This window comes from Pan troglodytes, chromosome 11 (assembly GCF_028858775.2).
Source record: "Pan troglodytes isolate AG18354 chromosome 11, NHGRI_mPanTro3-v2.0_pri, whole genome shotgun sequence".
NCBI classification, from domain to species: domain Eukaryota; kingdom Metazoa; phylum Chordata; class Mammalia; order Primates; family Hominidae; genus Pan; species Pan troglodytes.
The window spans coordinates 96115535-96131236 of NC_072409.2; the positions used below are offsets into that span (position 1 = coordinate 96115535).

Below are 15702 nucleotides of genomic sequence, written 5' to 3' on the forward strand. Positions count from 1 at the left end.
AGATAACTATGTGAAAATTATCTGGGTGCTTAGCAAAACTATTAACTAGCACCCCTTTGGCAGTTTTACATTAAAAATCCTTTATTAGCTTAGGTATGACCTAGTGATTTTTAAAATTCATTACTGATTTTTGAAAGCCTCCTCTTCAAAACAAAAAGAGCCCATTGTTCTTAATTGGTAATACCAATGACTCCTATAAACTATATGTTAAAACCAATCTTACAGCTAATAGAAGGGTAAATATGATGCCAACTAATGTTTATACTTACACAAGTATCTACAAATATAAAGAAGTAGCTCCTTAATAATTTCTAAAAAGAGACCCATTGATTAATCTACTTGAGTCTCTTAGCAAATGCTACTGTTTAATAACTCATTTGATGGTAGTAAATTTTCTCCTGAAGCTACCCTTTCTTTATGACTAGGCAATAAGGTCTATGGATCTGGGAGACCTACAGTTGTTATTCAATTCCTCTGCTTCCACATAGTGTGACTTGGACAAATGACAGGCCCTGCTTTTCTCCATTACTACCAGGATGGAAGTTGTAGCCTTCTCAACTGTTGTGGCAATTAATTGCCAAGTTCTTGGTCAACTGTCAAATCTTGAGTGGAATATGGATCTCATTGAGATGCTTTGGAACTGTGTGGGAGTAGTCACTCCCACAACATTTATTTCCCCCTTCTCCCTTACTAAGAGAGCCCTGATTTTCTAAAAGATGACTATGTGCTCAGTTGAAATACTGTTTACACTCCCTTGCAGCTATGTCTTGTGACCAAGTCGTGATCAGTGAAATGTAAGTGAAGCATTGACAGAATCCCTTCCTAAATAAAAAGACAAAGCCTAGCAAGGAGGCCTTCTGCCTTTCACCCTTCACTCTTTCCCTTCTTCCTGCCTGGAACACAGATGTAATGCAAAAGAATAAACCATTTTGTAGCCATGAGGATAAAGCCATACATTAAGAAAGACAGATCAAAGGATCTGGGTTCCCAGATAGCATCTTGAAGCTATTTTATAAACCCTGGGCAGTCTGCTTTCAGACTTCTTTTTACCATGAGAAAAATAAATTCTTGTTTGGTTTAATCGCCAAGAATGAATTTTTATTATGTGCAACCAAGTGCAAATCCCAGCCAATACAATCTATGGACTCATGAGGTCTTCATCTGGATCTCATTCCTCTTCTCACCGAATCAAGACTCAGGGTCATCTCTGAGCTGTAGGGGAAAAACCTGGAACCATAAAAATTCTAGAAGATAACATAAGAAAAACTCCTCTAGACATTGTGATATTCCCCTCCGCACCCCATGTAGCCAGAGGCACCTATTGCCTCAGGGAAGAATAGGATTGTTAAACTAGGAAAGTAGACAAAGGCAGGGTAAAAATAAAGCCTAATTGGTTACCCAGAGGTCCAATTTGTATAGAAAAGGCAAAATAAATGCACAATTGTTTTCCTTTTCCTAAAACAGTTTTGAAAATTATGAGCTGGTTCCCTCTGAACCATCAAGCAATCAATCTGTTCAGTTGTTTTTAAAATATTATCAATTAATAGATATAATCATGTTTGATGTGTTTTAAACAATTGCGATTATCTTTTTTTTTTTTTTTTTGATGCTCAAATTAGCCCGTCTTTGGTCAGTGACAGCCTATGTGAATTGTCCCCTTCTTGACACAACCCTAGTGGTAGTTGATAGTTTTCTTGCTTTCTGAAAATATTTACAGATAAAATGATATGATGCTCTGGGATTTGCTTCAAAATGATGACATAGGAAAAAGGGTTATAGATGAAATATGACTGTCCATGAGTTCATAATTGTTCAAGCTGGTTATGGCCCCATGGAGATTCATTATAATACTTTCTTACATTTGTATATGTTTGAAATTTTCTAAATTAAAAGTTAAAGATAAAAAAATTCAGTCAGGCCCCTATAGTCTGCAAGCACTTGGGAGTCTGAGGCTGGAGGATGGCTAGAGCCCAGGAATTCAAGACAAGCTTGGGCAACATAGCAAGATTCAGTCTCGAAAGGAGAAAGAAAAAAAAAAAAAGTTGAGTCTTGAATGCCTGGCTTTGATTGGGGGGTGGGGGGAAGAAAAATATTTCTAAGTTCCCTAGGCTTCCCTTTACTTATTGATGAGTGGGCACAGAGGTCTGACTACAGAGCTGTACTCTAAGTCAGAGGTCATGAGCTCTCAGGATATACCCATTACCCCCATCGTAAGGAGGGCATGAAGAAACCCTCTTGGATAGGGGAGAGAACAGAAGGATGGAGGGTAAGGAGAGGGGAAAATGTGCGAAAAGCTTTCAGAGCTTCACGAGTTGGGTACCTCTTGGCAGCTTTGCTGGTGGTCACAGGGTTGGGTAAAAGGGGTTCCCTCACTACCAATTTGTCTTACCACCGTCTTCCATTCTTTGGCCCAGATTCTAGTCTCTCATCCCCAACAAGCCTGATTCTATTTCTTGTGGTCAAGGGGATCTTGCTTTCCAGATAGGACAGGAAGGAGCACTGGGCTGGAAATCTCGAGGCCAAAAGCCGAAGCCTGTCAGTGATTCAAAATGACACGGGGTTTTGGGTCTCACTTTCATCACCCATGAAATGAAAGGTCACCCTGCAAGACTGAAGCCCCTGCAGTGTCCCAAGCATCCAAATCCAACACTCAAGAAACCCTGGACCCCAACAGCCTGTCCTGCAGGCCTCCGTGCCTTTTCACTGAACGTCTTTTCCACCATTACACATCATATCGCCTCCTAAAGAAAAGCGCGACTGCTATCACTTTTTGCAGATAATTGGAGAGGCGGTGCCCAGCATAAGATGACCCCAAAGTTGACAGCACTTTCAGGCTTTGTGAATTAGGCGCGTCACCGACCTGTACGATTTCTCCTCTCCGCCCTTGCTCGCCTGCAAATCCTGACCCCCGTCCACACTGCGGAGAAATCTCCTAAGAGACGGCTGCCAGCGTCGCCTCTGCGCCCAGGAGGCGTGGAGCAAAGGACTCGGGAGCTGAGCGCGCTGCGGCCCCGCTCCCAGCGCACAGCGCACAGCCCAGAGGGAGGGGCCGGCGGGGGCCGGGCAGCGCCAGACTCGGAGCGCCGGGCTCACAGCGGCTCAGTCTCCTCCCGAACCCAGCCCGGCTGGCGAGAGCGGCAGCCAGTGCGAGCCAGAGCCCGGGCCTCAGAGCGGGTAGGCGGAGGGCCGGCGGACTGGAGAGGCGGGCCGCGCTCGGGGGCCCCGCCGTGTGCGCGTCCTCCCATCTTATCCTGGTAAGTGCGGGCGGCTGCGCCCCGCCTGCCGCTGTAGCCGCTGTGGTGGTCGTCCCCGCATCCCGGTTGCGCGCATCCCGTTGCTGCTCTGCAGGCTCACAGGTGGCTCTGCCGTGGATGTGGGCGCCCCAGGCCCCGCTAGGAGTTAGCCAACTCTCTGTGCTCCGGGGCGTGGATTTGGAGCCCCCGCCTCTCCTACCCTTGCTTTTGGCTTGGGATGGGGGGCGTGGGGCAGGGCCTGCCGTCGGGGGAGACGCGCAGAGGGGCGCTTCCATTCCCCAGCCACCTACAAACGACTCAGGGGGATGCGGGCCAAGCGCCTCACCAAATGCAACCCAGCTCCAAGCTCACAGGTGGGGCGTCTGTCCTTTAGATTTATTTTCCTATTAATCCACCAGGGAAAGTTTGGGACCACGCAAGGCAAAGCTGGGGCGCGGCGGGGGGCGAGCATTCTCCTACGGAGGCAGCTCCCGGGGAGACCAGCGGTGGGTTTTCAGGGGGAGCGAGGATCGGGCTGGAGATGACTTTGCGCCCGGGGAGTTGAATCTGTCCCTGCTGGTCGCCCGGGCCGGGCATTTACACAATCCCCTGAGTGCTGTGAATCGCTTAATCGTTCCTGCTAAGCGTTGACGTTCGCAGCCAGCTGGGAATCTCCGTGATGGGGTCGGGTTATCTCAGGAGTAGCAGCAACTCAGCGGGGTTGATTTGTGCTCTTGCTTTGCTCTGAAAACCTGAGCTCCAGCTAATCTCAGTATTTAAGTGGCGTGTGTTTAATTAGCTTATTTTACACCTGAGATTATCTCAGCGACTGCCTCCAAAATGAAATCGTTGATATGGAAAAGAATAGTCTTTTTAAAGAAAAACGAAAAAGAGAACTCTTCAGAATATCAGCTGTCAAGTCTGGCTATTTTATCCATCTCCTCCGTGGGATAGCGAAAGAAAACTCTGCTTTGGATATCTAACCTATTTAAAGTCAGTGGTGGGGCTATTTTGGGCAGATTTTGTGGACAGAGGTATTGCTACAACTTGCGTATTGTTTATGAAATACACATGTGGTCTCTCGAAATAGCCTACTTGTTATTTCACTGCATTGGGAGTTGTTTGACTTACTAAGCTGCCTATTTTAAATATGACTAAAGGTTGTTTTTTTAAAAAAAATATTTAGCTGAAAACAATGTCTAGATGTTTAGGGAAGGCAGCTTGTGCATGTCACCAGAATTTTTTTTGTAAACTTAAATTTGTAAAGGACTACTTTCCCGCATCTGATAAAGGAGAGACTTTTTATGAAAAATAAGATCTGATATCATTATGTGTGCAGAAAAAAGATCACTAAATTAAAGAAACACTCACTTTCCAAATGATAGGTTAAATCAGAAAAAGTTGCCTACAACTGAGAATTATGTAATTGGACCAAAAGAAAACAATGAATAATTGTTAGTTGCCAAGTACCTAGACAGTTCTGAAAGAAGTCTAGGTACCTTTATAGCACTGGAAGGTTATTACATGATTTAAGGTGAGATAATCTGATAGATTTTCACCTGTAAAATTTTTATTCTTACATCTGCCTTCTCTGCACCTAACATTGGATTTACCAAAATATTTATTTGGGTTTATACATCTTCATAAGTGCCACATCCCATACTAAGTGCTACATATGTTTTTACTCATCTTGAAAACAATCCTGGGTGGTAGGTACTGTAATTGTCCCCATTTTAAATGAGGAAACTGAGGCACAGAGAAGTTAAGTAACTTACCCAAGATCGCACAGCTGCAGGACAGGACTTTATCATATCTGCAAAGATCTTTATTAAAAAGACGTGATTTTATGATTTACTTATTCTCGTTTTTATTTTTATTTAAGCATAAATGATGAAAGTTTCCTGTGAAGCATAAGAATCCCTGATTGTGAAAGTGCCCCACCAGCATCGTTAACTATAAAGTAAGGAAAAGTATGAAAGAACCATCTGGTTGAGTCTAAAGTTGGAAGATCACCATATCCACCAGAAGACCCAGGATGGATCTGCAACAAAGCACCACCATCACTTCCCTAGAGAAATGGTGTTTGGATGAGTCACTGTCTGGCTGCAGAAGACATTATAATGTCAAGAAAAAACTGAAGTTAATTCGAGTCTTAGGCCTTTTCATGGGTCTGGTAGCCATTAGCACTGTCTCATTTTCTATCAGTGCCTTTTCTGAGACAGATACACAGAGCACAGGAGAGGCCAGTGTTGTAAGTGGCCCTAGGGTAGCACAGGGTTACCATCAGAGAACTCTCTTAGATTTAAATGACAAGATTCTGGATTATACTCCACAGCCACCTCTTTCTAAGGAAGGCGAGTCTGAGAATAGTACAGATCACGCCCAAGGAGACTACCCAAAAGACATCTTTTCCCTTGAGGAGAGAAGAAAAGGTGCGATCATTCTGCATGTCATTGGAATGATCTACATGTTCATAGCCTTAGCCATTGTCTGTGATGAGTTCTTTGTTCCTTCTTTGACTGTCATCACTGAAAAACTGGGCATCTCTGATGATGTGGCTGGAGCCACCTTCATGGCTGCAGGAGGGTCAGCCCCAGAACTTTTCACATCTCTCATAGGGGTATTTATCGCTCACAGCAACGTTGGCATAGGCACAATTGTAGGTTCAGCAGTATTCAACATCCTCTTTGTTATTGGCATGTGTGCTCTGTTTTCTAGAGAAATCTTAAACCTGACATGGTGGCCGCTCTTTCGAGATGTGTCTTTCTACATTGTTGACTTGATCATGCTGATCATATTTTTCCTGGATAATGTCATCATGTGGTGGGAAAGCTTGCTTCTCTTAACAGCTTATTTTTGCTATGTGGTTTTCATGAAATTCAACGTCCAAGTAGAAAAATGGGTGAAGCAAATGATAAACCGCAATAAGGTCGTCAAGGTGACAGCACCAGAAGCCCAAGCAAAGGTTGGTGGTGGTGGATTTTTATTTAATGCTTTTCTTGACTACGGTTCTGAATTATTATGTTTTTGAGATCTGCAATTCTTTTGATGTGATGGTGTTTGGGGCTCTTGTGGATAGCAGATTGATTCTGCAGTTCTGTGATAGCTAGACTAACATAGCAGTGGAAAAAATAATTTTGGGGTATTCTTGCAGATGTTTACTAAGTTCCTCAGCTACTTGCTTCAGAGTAAAACACTTGTAAATATAGGTTACATAAGCCTCCCAAAGCCGATTCAGCAGTTATTTGTCTCTTATTTTCTGAAAGTGGGCATAATGATTTTGTGAACAATTTAATTTTCATAGGAAAGTGTGTATGTGCCTAGAAAGTTGCAAGGCCTTTTCTTTTTAAATGAACACATGGCAATTACCAAGAAAGAACCATCTCTTTAGAGATGTCTGAGGAAGAAAGTTTGTGTCACCATAGCTGTACCTTCCAGTCAGCAGCCTAGCCCAGCAGGGCTTGTCATTATTGTTGTCATGGCTGTTTTTCTTGATTGACACAATCATGTCTTAGGTCACTTGACCAGGAACTGATCAGCATCCATTGTAAAGAGAATCATTGGCCAGCCCTGCCATCTGCCTCTGCATCACAATGACCCACTTTGCACACCATAATAAACATGACTTCAACTATTTTTAGAGTAGAATTTGAGGGAGTTTTAATAACAATCGTGGCCATCCTACCACTTAGGTGAGTGGAAAGCAGATTGGTAAAGAGCTTAGAAGTAATTCCTGCAAACACGTAAATTATTTTTTTAAATAGTGGACAAATGGCATCAATACAATCGTATGTGGTATTGTAATGGAGTTCTGATTTATATCCTAGCAGTGGAATGTCATCTCTGAATGTGATTTTAAACAGAAAGCCAAAATACCTACATAGACTTTTCATGCCAGCATCTGGGAAAATTCTCATATATGCAAAAAACAGATATTTGAGCAGGGGGTGAAAGATTTTGTTCAAAAAGAAAAGAAAAATGATATTAATATAGTTAAATTTACATAATTCTTTTATAGCCAAGTTTGATGACCATCCTTTTCATTGCAGCCATGAAATGGAAGCAAAGTGCAGGATAAAACACTAGTAATATTTCTACTTGTACTACATATTTTCTAACATTTCTCTCGTATGCTTGTTTGTTAGAAACTATAGTAAAACCAAAAAATCATTTAGCAAAATATACGGCAAACAAGCATTCAGATGTGACAACTGAGTACATCTCCTTCAGGGCATAAAATAGGACCATCATTGGAAGTTCTCCCCTACTCTAACTTAGCAGCCAAAAAGGTGATCCCTCAAGTGCTCTCCTCGAGTCCATTTGGGTGGTTTACATTGATAGTCTTGTGTTTATTCCAATTAAAGTACTGAACGATTGTCAAGGAAATGCTTATTTTTTAGAGGCAAGGAAATGATTCGATGTCTTATAAATGTCTTGGGTGCATCAGTGCTGAAAAGTCTCTTTGAGAACTCAGTACTTTCTTGTTTTCTTACACCCTAGTGGAACTTCATTAACTTAGAGACTTGGCTGAATGTTATATTGGCAACATTTATGAAAAATGAATCTGCAGAGCAATCCAATGGTGTATGTAGGATTGCGGAAGGATTTTGTATTCTGATTTTAGTGGGGTGGAAGATGGTTTAGTGGAGTGGAAGATGCTTTCATGCGTTTTAGAAATAGCTTTCCAAATATAGGTTTATAGACTGTATTTAGTCAATTATAAACCATTCATTAAAGTAGCCCTGGAATGATCTTTACCTACTCAATTAGGTGACTGTTATGTCATTTTTATGATTATTTTAAGGTCAGAAATTCAGGTTGTCATCCCTTAACCCTTGTTATTTGCATCCATAATTTTGTGCTATACTTAATATTGTGTGTTCTAAAATTTGGGAATTCTAGATTTACTTGATTAAAAAAGAAAGCAGGTTATATTCATAACTATTTCTGTTTCTGATTTCCCCCCAAAATGTGTTCATTGTATTGTTTTCTATTTAGCACCAAATAGCTTTAATTTATTCCAGTTAGTCGTTAATGTTTCTTTTGACATTGGTTAACTAATGGAAGTAGAGATTTTTTTCTAAACAAAGCTATGTCTTATTTTGTACTTCTCAAAAAAATGCCAGAGCACAGTCACACGTTTTTAAGTGGAACGTGCATAAGGATGTGTGATTTCCTTTAGGAAATATCACTTGCCAATTTCACTTTTGAATTATTGCTGGAATTTTTTCTGTAATTACAGCCTTTATCATATGCCTGATTGCAGAAACTTAGGGAGGTTTGCCCCCCAGGCACTGAACATAATCACGTCTCTGAATGTGATTTTAATGTAATTTGATTCATCCCGAAATGGGGATGAATCCTGGAGTGTGGTCATCTAGTCACCTGGCTGCAGAGTTGAATTCTGACTGTGTAGCTTACCTTTCTTACAGAAATTAATGCTTCTGACATCACCAAAACATCTAGGAAAAAAAGACTTTAAGCCAAATGCGGCCTTCAGTGGAGTCTTCCTAGAGAGGAATGTGCTGTACAAGAATTTAGGAAGCAAAATACTAAGCATGTTTTCATGCAAAGTCACTTCATTGTCCTGTTTGCAAAATTATGGGACATAGGAGTTTGGGAAGTTAGAGGAATCACATTTTAGATATTCTTATACAAATCATCAAATGGTTCTTGCAAAAAAGTCAACTCTGCTGGGCTCTAGGCAGTGAATATCCTTGAAACTACTTGCTTCATAGACAAATAGAAAATCTTAATTTGGTTCCATTGTTGATGGTGTACATCATAGGGTAACTGTGAAGCATGGAAAAACGTGAACTGGCATTATTTTTCATAGTGAAAGCAACAGTTTCTCATCTCATTTAAATTTCTCTACCTTGTGTGTGGTTCTTGTTTTTATTATTGTTATTTCTTTTAGTGATGCTACTACCCTTTTTAAAAAGTTATATACCATCATGACATAGTGAAGAGACCCTGGGGCTTTAACTCAAAAAGGAAAGAGTTTTTAGCCTGGTTGTGTAATAAGCCCAGTGATTTTAGAGAAGTCATTTTAACTCTCTGAGCCTCAGTTTCCTAACTGGAAAATGAGAATAATGATACCTACTTCATAAGATTGGTAAAATTATTAAATGAAGAAATGAATGTTAAGCATCTAGCATGATCCTTGGAAAATGTGGGTTGTTTTCAATGAATGTTAATGCCTTCCTTTTATGTTTCATTCTTAAGTGAAAAATGAGTTGGAATAAATTATTTTAGATTCAAGAGTTATAAAACATTCCTTGAAGACTGAACTTGCTCCAGTGAATCCTTGAGTTAAGCAGTCCGTCATACCCCTTAGGGTTATATAATATTTGCTGTATTATAATATTCATAAGCTCTAGTTCACATACAGTGAATATAAATGGGTCAAACATTAACTCCAAGGAAACTTCAAAATGTCTTTATTTCGTCCTGAAATTTTATTATTTGGAATTTTGCTTAAAGTGAGTAGCTCATTGGCTGGGACTTAGCAATATCCATTCTAAGCAGAGACTTTTGCTTTTGGGGTATTTTTATTTATAGATGTTTGGGGCTCTCTTCTTAAAATGTCTGTATAGCTGGTTAGGAATAAGTTTGAATCCTGCAGGATGTGAAGCAGTTAAGTTTCAGATCATTCGGCTCATTTTGCTATGCTCCTAGCCTGGCTGCTGGGGGCCGTTGATCTGTTATGGTGCTAGGCTGTCATTGGCCTAGAAAGCAGCTGTCCACGGTATTTAACTTCGTCTTAGACTTGGCACTGTAATCTGACAGCAAGTTGGCCTGGTTCTAATGAAGGGCACAATCTAAATAAAGATGCTTAAAGCTGGATAGTTGGAGGGCCAGACTACTTAGTAATTTAGGTGTGCTTTGCTTTATTCAGTTTGTGTGTTTCTGAAAAGCTGTAAAGGGTTTTAGCAATTCAAATTGTGATTAATGTTCTTTGGAAAATCAGGATTAAAACAAAATTATTATAAATATTCTTCATAAAGTGAAGTAGTTCTTGTAAAGTACTAAACCATAAATAATTGTATAAGTATACATGTGTTGCCTCAACTTTGCTTAAAACACAGAATTTATTAATTAGTAAAATTAATATACAAACTTCAAAGTAGGTAAGATGGTCCTTATATTAAATAAAAAGATGTATTACTTGATAGATTTGGAAACTAATTCTCTGTCTTTCTTAAAAGAAAAAAACTTAGGCATTAAAATTCTTAACTGACTGTGAAAGTAGTGTGTTTATCTAGGGATACAGCATGGTGATATTTTCCTTATTTTGTTTCCCTCTACTTATCCTAAAAGTAAACCCGTCAGTTACTGCTTGTGATTCAGAGAGTGAACTAGGCATTTTGAGAGACCCAGAAGGGCCCAGTGGATTTTGATACACACAGTTCAAATTGCCCTTGGCCATTTCCCTTGCTATTCTGGTTTCCCCTGGCAACAGATGACCTAAACTTTGTGAATCCTAGAGAACTGGAGTCACCATATCTCTCCCTTCCACCTTCCCCTACTTCATCTATTCCTCTCTTTGTCCTTCTTTTCCTCTCCTCTTCCCTCCTTTTGTCCCCTTCCCCTCTTTTTTGTTAGAACTAGATAATTTGTATCTTAACTTTAGCAAAGAATGGGATCGTATGTTAAGCTATTCTCTGGCTACTGGGGACACAAGTGCATCCAGAGTGTGGTTTTGGCAAGTTTAGTTTTTCCATCCTTTTATTTTCAACCTTCTTTTGTTTTAGGTAAGTCTCTAGTAACCAGAATATGCATGCACTTTATTTAATTCAGTTTCACAAGCATTATCTTTTAACCGGAAAGTTTACTTTGTTTATATTGACTATGATTACTGTAACATTTGGATTCTTTTTCATCATGTTATTGTATACTTTCTATTTATTTTGGCCTTTCTGTTTCTTTTTAGAATTTTTTCTTGCCTTTTTTTGAATTTTTTTTCTAACTCTCTTTTTCCCTTTAATAGTTTGGAATGTATACACTCTTTTTTTTTTTTTTTTTTTTTTGAGACGGAGTCTCGCTTTGTCGCCCAGGCTGGAGTGCAGTGGCGCGATCTCGGCTCACTGCAGGCTCCGTCTCCCGGGTTCACGCCATTCTCCTGCCTCAGCCTCCTGAGTAGCCGAGACTACAGGTGCCCGCCACCGCGCCCGGCTAATTTTTTGTATTTTTAGAAGAGACGGGGTTTCACCGTGGTGTCAATCTCCTGACCTCGTGATCCACCTGCCTCAGCTCCCAAGTGCTGGGATTACAGGCGTGAGCCTACACTCTATTTCTATTATCTTGATGCTTGCCTTAGAAATTTTAACCTGTGTGGCCGGGCGCGGTGGCTCACACCTGTAATCCCAGCACTTTGGGAGGCCGAGGCAGGTGGATCACAAGGTCAGGAGTTCAAAACCAGCCTGGCCAAGATGGTGAAACCCCGTCTCTACTAAAGATACAAAAATTAGCTGGGCGCAGTGGCAGGCGCCTGTAATCCCAGCTACTCAGGAGGCTGAGGCAGAAGAATTGCTTGAACCCGGGCTTCAGAGATTGCAGTGAGCCAAGATCGTGCCACTGCACTGCAGCCTGGGCGACAGAGTGAGACTCCATCTCAAAAAAAAAAAAGAAAAAGAAAAAGAAATTTTAACCTGTGTATTTAACTTAACATACTATAAAGTTAATTAAGATGTTTACGCTCCAGCTAAACAACCTAAGTACCTTAGAAAATTACTCAGTCACCACTTCACCCATTGTATATAATTCGAAGTCTAGAATTTAAGCTCTACCTTGATGTGTTTTTTGTTCGTTTGTTTGTTTTTGGTTTTTGATTTTTGTTTTGAGACGGAGTCTAGCTCTGTCGCCGTGGCTGGAGTGCAGTGGCGCGATCTCGGCTCACTTGCAAGCTCCACCTCCCGGGTTCACGTCATTCTCCTGCCTCAGCCTCCCAAGTAGGGGCACTACAGGCGCCCGCCACGACATCCAGCTAATTTTTCTGTACTTTTTTTTTTTTTTTACTAAAGACGGGGTTTCACCATGTTAGCCAGGGTGGTCTCCATCTCCTGACCTCATGATCCTCCCACCTCGGCCTCCCAAAATGCTCGGATTACAGGCGTAAGCCACCGCGCCCGCCTACCTTGATGTTTTGTAAACAGCTTTATTGAGGTATAACTTTCATTTTTTAAGCCTCATAAATTAGACATTGTCATTTTACCATCAATATTTTTAGATTTATCCACATATGTACTGGTTTTTCCCCTCCTCATTCCTTCTTGTATACCAAACCTTTTATCTACAGTTTTTTCCCTCTACTCCTGATGTACATTCATGATGTTTCTTAATCTGTTAATAGTAAACACCTGATTTTTATTTACTTAGAGTTGTATTTCACTTTTGTTCTTGAAATATAGGACAAAATAGTGAGTAGAAAATTATTTTCTCGTCCAACTTCGATAATAATATTCCACTGTCTCTCAATTCCGTTTTTGCTGTTGAAAGACTACCATCCATGTAAACATTGCTCCTTTATAAGAAATTTATCTTTTTTCCTTTACTACTTTTAAGGTTTTTGCTTTGAGTGTTTGGCATTTTCCTTAAGATATGTCAGGTGTGATTTTCTCATTTAGGTATCCTCTATTTGTGACTCATTAGGCTTCCTGATTTGGAGTATTAGTGCCTCCCAACAATTTTGCCTCTACCCCAATCTTCCTATAGTCTGTCTTCTAGAATTCCAGTTAGACGTATCTTGTACTATCTTACCTTCCACGTGTTTTCACTGTTCGTGGTTTTCTATCTGTGATCCTCATTCTTGTCATTTCTTTATATCTACCTTCTAGCGTCTCATTTTCTCTTTAATTTAGTCTAATCTGCTCTAAAGCTCATCTATTGACTTTCTAATTTTAGTTATATTATTCATTTCTACAAGTCTTATGTGGCTCTTTTTCAAATCTATTAGGTAGCTTTTCATTGTTTCTAATTTCATCATACTTTTAATGCCTCTTTTATTCCTCTAAACATGTTAAGTATATTTATTTTATATTTCATTGTTGATAAATTTTGTGGCAATATCTTTGTGGGTCTAGTTTTGTTGTTTTATTGATTCTTAACCATGAAATTTTTTTAAACTTTGAGCATATGTTTCTTGGGACTTTACCTGTGGAACTCCATTGAGGCCTGGGTTTTAAGTACATTCCTCCAGAGAGGATTGCTCTCCTGTCAAAGGTCTGGGAGTACTACCAACTGGGGCCATTCTAAGCTACATGTTTGACTTTTTTACTACCCAGGTAGTGTAAATTCAGACTGCAAACCCATATGAGCGAGCCTGTGCTTAAAAATTCTTAAGGGAGATTCATCTTTCTTCCCCATCTTCAACTTTCAGCAGCACTAAAAAGCAAGACTCAAATAGACACATCCTACCATCTCCCTTTGCGAGGTAGATTTTTTTTTTTCTTATTTGCTTACTGAAAGTGTCAACCCTTCAGGAGTCTCAGCTTACAGATAGAGAAGTTCTCTGAACTCCCTTCCCGCTATCAGGCCTCATGTTTGTACTTCTAAAAACCTAGTCTTTAGGCTGCTAAGGAATGGCAAATACCTTGAAGGCAAAGCAATACAGACATTTCTGGACTTGTATTTGGTCAGTGTTCTAGGTTCTAAGAATCCCTTATTCCTCACTAAATAAAATAGTTAGATATTTGAAAAATATATTTAAAGTGTAATATTCCAACATTTTAGGGAGTAATATATTAAGAAGGGTTTGTTATTCTATTGCCAGAAATTTCAGACTATAGATTTCTCAAAAGATAATGCATACAACAAGTGACACTGTTATGAAATTTTAATGGCATTCTCTCAATGTTTAATACAGCCTGACCATCATAGTAAAGTTTCTCATCAAAATAATAAATCCTAGAAACAGCAAGTTTTAGTCATTCAAATCTGAGGAGCAATTCTAACATGAAGTTATATGAGGCCACTTTAAATTTTAGGTTTGCCTTTTAAATAATATATTTATCAGATACCAAAATTATGTATTCATTGTACAAGAGTATTAAAAACACATCAAAATATAAAAAAGAAAATTTTGAACAGTTTATATTCTCTCATTGCACCATCCAAAGATGACTATGCACATTTTTGCGCATAGCATTCTTCTGAACTTCTCATATACACATACATATACACATGCATATGTACATAGAGATATATATACACACCTATGTATTTAAATAGGAACATATTGGACATACAAAATTTTATATTTACCATTTGAATATATACAATTTTAAGGTTTTTACAAATTTTTGGCCTATTATGGAGCCTTTTCCCCATCATTAAATGTTTTCCTAAAATGCTATTTAATGTTTAGTATTATCATAATATAGAAAGCCATTTTCATGTTGCCATTTATTGCAATATTTAACCTTATAAAAAATACTACAACAAATAGCTTTACACATGAATTTCTGATTTCGTAGAAGCAGAATTTCTGGGTCAAGGCTTATCAGCTTTTTAAAGTTTCTGCCACATTGCTACATACTTAGTAGTGTTGAATATTATAATTTTTAATGTTTTCCAATTTCATAGATGAAACGTAGCATTTTAATTAATTGTTTTAAATGTGCATTGCTTTATTTGGGAGTCTGGGCTTTGAAACATATGTTTATGAAGAATGACATTTTTCTTTTATAGATTGCCAGTTTCCTGTGTCCTTTGTGTCAATTTTAAAGCTAGCTGTGATGACTCACACAAAGATCTCTTACAAATATATGCTGAGAATCACTAACTTTAGCTCTCCTCTCTCTCCCCATTTCCACACCTAAATGGAGCCAGGAAGTTTTTGCAGGTTTTGTTTTTGTTTTCGTTTTAATGGGAGAATTATTCTGAAGAGGAGTCCTCATGACCGAAGATTTGGGAAATGAAGTTTTCAGGGACTGGGATGTGCTCCTTGGCCATTTAACCTAAGGGGGATTCTGTACCTCCAAGGAACCCTATTGCCACATCTGGAATGTGGGAGATTCACCCTCAGTGACCTAACAGATTTTTAGCTGGTCATTTCTATCCTTAGGAGCTGTAATATTTACAACGTGGAATATTCTAACCAGGCCAAAGCAGCAATCTAATACGTTCACCCTAAACAGAAGACCAGAGTCTAGCCAAGCCCATATCACCCAACTCTTTTTCTTAACTGACTTACATGTAGTAGTTTCTCTCAAATGATTTAATTGACTTGACCAAGCAATAATTTTAGCTTAAGCATGCGGTGGGAGGTAGCTCTTCCAGACAAATGGAAGAACAACGTGCATGGGGAAAAGTCATATAAGGTTTACTGTAGGACGCTAGACTGCCTCAGCATTTGTGGCTTCTGACAAGGAAAACTATCCTGGGCAGCTGCATGTGTGTCCCTGGACTGCTGGTCTCTATAGGTCTCTCCAAAGTCAAGAGAAGAGAGGGATTTGAAAAGTAGGCAGTG

At 39.6% G+C, this 15702-nt stretch overlaps 1 protein-coding gene across 4 annotated transcripts in view; it reads left to right on the forward strand.

Moving 5' to 3' along the window:
- The first annotated feature begins 3100 nt into the window (after positions 1-3100).
- SLC24A2 (solute carrier family 24 member 2) overlaps positions 3101-15702 on the forward strand; it is a 276593-nt gene continuing 263991 nt past the window's right edge. For 2 of the 4 annotated variants that reach the window (XM_016960672.4, XM_054658741.2), the window contains exons 1-2: positions 3101-3607; positions 5116-6198. In XM_016960672.4, the coding sequence (XP_016816161.1) occupies positions 5269-6198 (930 nt within the window). In that variant the 5' untranslated portion in view covers positions 3101-3607; positions 5116-5268. The remainder of the gene's footprint in view (positions 3608-5115; positions 6199-15702) is intronic. The other 2 variants (XM_009456372.4, XM_009456373.4) reach the window with 1 other exon arrangement.